The sequence below is a fragment of the Pteropus vampyrus genome, unplaced genomic scaffold (genome assembly GCF_000151845.1).
Source record: "Pteropus vampyrus isolate Shadow unplaced genomic scaffold, Pvam_2.0 Scaffold39, whole genome shotgun sequence".
Taxonomy (NCBI): Eukaryota; Metazoa; Chordata; class Mammalia; order Chiroptera; family Pteropodidae; genus Pteropus; species Pteropus vampyrus.
This window is the reverse complement of record NW_011888820.1, coordinates 10,826,538-10,832,161: the sequence shown is the minus strand read 5'-3', so window position 1 is coordinate 10,832,161 and position 5,624 is coordinate 10,826,538. Positions and strand designations below refer to the sequence as shown.

The 5,624-nt window shown below is 36.5% G+C and overlaps 1 protein-coding gene across 1 annotated transcript in view; it reads left to right on the top strand.

Moving 5' to 3' along the window:
* Positions 1-5,624, top strand: part of FBN2 (fibrillin 2) — a 249,568-nt gene that overhangs the window by 192,614 nt on the left and 51,330 nt on the right. Inside the window, exon 34 of the mRNA XM_011358347.2 lies at positions 3,682-3,807. Within this exon, the coding sequence (XP_011356649.1) occupies positions 3,682-3,807 (126 nt within the window). The remainder of the gene's footprint in view (positions 1-3,681; positions 3,808-5,624) is intronic.

Genomic DNA, 5,624 nt, shown 5'->3' with positions numbered 1-5,624 from the left:
TGAAGTAAGTGGTCAATACCAGCTTCTTAATAGAAAATGGAATTTTTCTTCCAGAGAAATCTAAATGTTTTGTTGGATTCCAAGAGATCTGATTCAAGAAAGGAGTGTGAGGAGGCAGTTGCCATTCTCCAAGTTTTATAGTTATTGAGCCAGAGTTTAATAAGTCTTTATAGCTGTGAGGCAGAGGACTGGATTTTGTCCTTGGTGTCATGCACGGTGCTGCTTAATATGCTCAGTATTTTACATGCCTTAACAAGAAAGAACTTTTCCAACTGGTAAGAATTATCCAGGTCAATTTAAAATAGAAAATAAGTCAACCTAAACTGACCTCCCATGATTGCTCATTTAAATCTTGTAAGCCTGCAGAAGGCATTAAAGAATAGCTTTATAATCTCTTACCAATAGTAGAAGTTACTTTGAATATGCTTTCTTATCCATTTAATTGTTTTATACTTGTTAAATGATTACAAGCTGACTATAGAATTTAAGTTTTTCAAATAACTTTGCTAAGGAATATTCTGTGATGGCTTCAGGTCCACTAACTACCCACCTCTTGTCCAACTATCTCTCTGTCATTAATCTCACAACTTCTCAGTCATATCTCCATTCCCATTTTCTTAGTCCCATTTGACTACTGTTTTTCTCTCTTTTACCCTCCCTTTTTTGTGCTTCTTGTCCATCTATCACTCTGCCCAACTATTGGAAAATAGCCTGCGTTCAATAGCAAAGATTCAGTTGTGTTCAGGCATCTCTACTCCAAAATATCATCCAAATCCATCCACTTCTTTTCATCTCCATTCCCCTGGCTCAAGTCTCAAGCATTCTCTCTCCCAGTATCTCTCACCTGCCCGCCCCCCTGCTGGATGCTAAAACGACCTCCTCATGTGTTTGCTCATTCCCTCTCTGCTCCTCCTACAATCTGTTCTTCACACAGCAACCAGACAAATCTTTTAAACCATGGATCTAAAGTCTTCACGATTGTCATTTTAATCCATTGAATTTAGAATAAAATCCAGCTTCCTTCCATGGTTTACAAGATACTGCAGCATCTTCCCACTATTTCTCTAGCTTCATCTTCCATCACTCTCTACCGTCTACACTGTGTTTTGTTACTCTGACCTTCTTTAATTTGTCATACCAAGCTCTTTTCCTCTTCAGTGTCTTTATATGTGCTGTTCTCTCTGCAAGGCAGGCTCTTATTCATCATTTAGATCTGAAGTTAACTAAAAATTACTTCCTTAGTAGAGCTTTCTTTGTTCCTACACATCAAATTAGATTGTCCTTTTTTTTTGCTCTCTCTCTCTCCTTGCACCACGTAACTTTTCTTCATGGTATATAATAACAATATTTAATTTAATGTTTTGTGTTTAACATCTGTCTTCTCCACTAGACAATGGACTCCATGAGATCAAGAATCATATCTCAGTTTCTTCATTTATAATAAACTTTAAAAATCTATGCTAATTTTCCTGTTCTGGAATTCAGTAATATCTTAGAAAATGATGCTTTTCTTTTTCACGATAAGGGAACCAGGGATGAAATCCGCCATTACTAGAAGTCAAAAGGAAATCTAGCCCTGGTTTTCTTTCAGCTATTAAAAAGCTAGTTGATTGGATACCTCACAAAATGCTTGAATTAATACTTTTTGCCCTATGTTTGTGGCGTGAGCATTTTGGATCATAGGTCTGACATCTTAGAGAATTAGAACTGTGACCTTAGAGATGAATTAAAACACATTCCATTTGCCAGTTTACATTTACACTGAGACAAATGAGCACCTGTATGAGAGTTTAAATGTTTCATTTTTGTTTCTGAACTTTATTGCTATATTCTCTTGGCATGTAGATCTGGACGAATGTTCTAATGGGACCCACCAGTGTAGCGTCAACGCTCAGTGTGTCAATACCCCAGGCTCCTATCGATGTGCCTGCTCTGAAGGGTTCACTGGAGATGGCTTTACCTGCTCAGGTGGGTGAGAATCCTGAGCATGTTCTGGCATGGTTTTCTGGAAAACTCTATATGCTTTCCTTATTTGAAGAAAACTGTAGTTAAAGAAGGCCAAAGTCACTACTTCTGTTTAAAAACTTACAAGTGAACATGTATGTTTCTCTTACGTTAAACACAAAAACCCGAAAAATTTTCCAAGACATTGGTGGAAGTTTTAAAATAATGACATTTATTACTATCCTTTACTGTTACTAACTATCATTTTCTCTTATTTATTTATTAACACATTAGCCAAAAATATAGGCTCTGTCTGAATCAGGCCACCTGGACTCAGATCTTGCCTGTGCTGCTTACTGGCTCTGTAGCCTGAAGTAAATTACTTAACCTGTATAGTGTTAGTTTCCCCATTTTAAAATGGACATAGTAATAATAACAATTATGATACTATTTTTTTCTTTTTTAATCACTAAATGAAGAATATGTGGGAAAACTATTCAGCTTCTTAAGATATGATATATGACCTACCCAAGAACTGCTATTTAATGTGTTTATTAAAAACTAAGCTTATCGCATGGTATCGAAAGGACTAAATGGAATGATGCAATAAAGAGCTTAGAAAAACACATCATAAGCGCTCAATAAATGTTCATTGATACTTAGCTGCTATACATTCCACATTCCTTAAGGATAAAAGATCCACTCATTATATTCATACGTGAGACTAGATCATCTTGCTGGACGTAAAGTATGATTTTTTTTGTTTGTAAGATAGGTGTTTCTCAGTTGAATTTCAGTATATACTTTAAACCCATAATTAAAAGATAGTCAAATTCTTTTTCTAATTATTGACATTAAAAACACAGACTCATTTTCAAATACTTCTTTAAGAAAATAGGCCTATTCAATTTTAAAGCATTAGTATTTTTAAAACTTGGATATTGCACCTATCTTAATATTTCTGTGCACCGTGGTGTGAAGGGCATGGCTTTGTCAGACACAGCCATGCTTAGATCCTGGCTCAGCAGCAAATTAACTTTCTGTGACTCCCGCAGCTCAGATGGCTGCTCTTAGCTTCTGTTCTTCCTTTTCTGAACCTCTCAGGATTGGTGAACTAACTGAAAACGTGCATGTCAAACAACTAGTACACTACCTGGCAAGTATTGGGCCCTCAATAAATATTGGTTTCTGCTCTCCCCTCTCCTTTCCATTAGATGGAATTAAATAAATTGTCTGCATGGTCTATGAATAATGCCCATTTGCATGATTAAGATTAGGAATATTTTAATAAGATTATAATGCTGTGAAAGAAACTTTCCTCATTCCCACAGTGTCCCAAATTTGCTTAGAAATACTTGAACGGTGAAAGACGAGGTATTTCTTCTAATACCATAATGTTTTCAAGTGAATTAACACCATTTTAAGATTAATACTAGTATTCTTGGTCCTATCTAAATGATGTTGGTATAACAGTGACGCAACTTAGCATTAAAGAGAACTAAGACAAATGCGAGACACCTGCGTTCCTTCTTTTAATCGTGTTCCAATTTAATGTTAGGGTGTAGGTTACATAGTCCGCTATCAAGTTGTATACCCTTATTTAGGTGACTATGATTAATTGTTGTTTCATGTTAATGAACACTAATTTAAGCCAGTAAAGTGGGTTTCGTTATAGAGCAAGGAAGAAGTGTGTCATGAAATTTGGAACTTAATAGAGGTAATTTGTTTCTCCCCCAGATGTTGATGAGTGCGCAGAAAACATAAATCTCTGTGAGAATGGACAATGCCTCAATGTCCCGGGTGCATATCGCTGCGAGTGTGAGATGGGCTTCACTCCAGCTTCGGACAGCAGATCCTGCCAAGGTGGGTCACCAGGATTCCAACTCATTTCCAAGTTGGATCAACTACAGCAAATGGAACCACAAAAAGGGCTGGAACAGGCTCCACCTGGAAGCAGAATACACAGCACATGCTGCACATAAAAAAGTCATTCGTTTAAGCATGGATTATTTTGCCGAATGAATAATGAGGAAGGCGGCTTTCATCTCTTATGAAGTTTTCCTGGCCACGAGCCAATAGTTGGAAGTTTGGCTCATTCTTTTTTTTCTTTTTTTTTAACCATTTCTTTTTGTATCACTAAATGAATGACATGTGGAAAAACTATTCAGCTTTTAAAATATGATATACTACCTACTCCAATCACTGCCATTTAATGTGTTTATCAAAATCTAAGTAGCTCATTTTGGGCATTTACCATCATGTTTTGGTCTGCTGCCTTTATGTCTGCGACTAGCAGTCCTCTTCAGGGACTCATCAAGGACTGCACCTTTTGCTTGATAGCAATGTCTCCTTCCTCTAAGCTATGACATCACCACTCTTTCCTAGAAATGAGACTTTGTGACTAGTATATCTTTCCAAGAAAAAGACTTTGGATTTTCTTTTAAATTAGAGACTCAGTTCATATTACATATCATTCGGGCCATCATTATGTTCATAGGGAGTGCATTAGTATGTAAACGAAGAAAAGAAAAATATTAAAAACAATTCATAAACCGTAGGCTATAACAAAATTAGTGATTCATAGAACACCTTTTAAGAAGATAACTCAGGCTAACTGCTGGGCAAAGATTACAAAATGAAATCAGATTACAAGCTCTCTTTATACTACTAGTGTCTAATCAAATGAACAAAAACAGTAAATACCAGCACACACACACATATACACACACACACAATTCACCAGAAGCAGCCCAACAAAACCAAATTATACAATCTGGGTTGGCTTGGAGTAGAACCTAACTCTGACCCACTAACAGAAGTGGCACTGAAGAAAGAAAGTGTGCCTTAAAGATTGTGAAATTTTCTATTAATATCAATCTATTTTGAAGAGAATCAGATAAGAGAATGAATAGTAGGCCCTGGAGAAGATGATATTAGAAACCGAAAGCATTTGACGCTGGCCTGCTAGATTGGGCAGAATATAATCCACTTTACGCAAGGCAGCTGTAGAGTGAGCTTTGTTTTTTTTTCCCCAGTCCTGGTTTCTTCTAAGCACTGAAGCCAGCTAGTAGAAAATTTGAGTGAATGTGGTTATGGAATTACATGATTTATTACCCATGTCAGCTTGACAAGAGTTAGTGGGAAAGGGAACAAGTAAGCAGTGGCCAAACACTTCTGCCAACATAAAATTTTGAAATTAGTTCTTTATATATAAGACAGAATTTCCTCTTCATAATTCTATTCCTTTATCTGTGGCCTAGGCCCTTCTGAAACTTCTCCCATACCTCCCCCAAGTTTTTTCTAAGTAATTTTTATTTAGTATACTTCTTTCACTTGTTGATTTTCTCATAATATGTCATTACCACCAAGAGAAATCCCAACTGCCAGGGCTAATGAGCTATTGAGAGTAGCACACATGTAGTTCACCCTCAGTTAAACCGTCTGCTCCATTTAGCTAAATGCCAGCTTTTGAGATCTCCAAAATGTACTTTTATGGTTCTGCCTGTTTCTCCTTATTTTTGTCTTCCCTATTCCTGTAAGATCTGGTTCATCTAGACAGTTTCTACTAAATTTACTAATTTAATTCCTTGATGTCTTCCCATCTTATTATAAATATATACCCCTCTGAATTGACCCTCTGATTAACATTTTCCACTTAATATCAACTTCTCACCACAAAT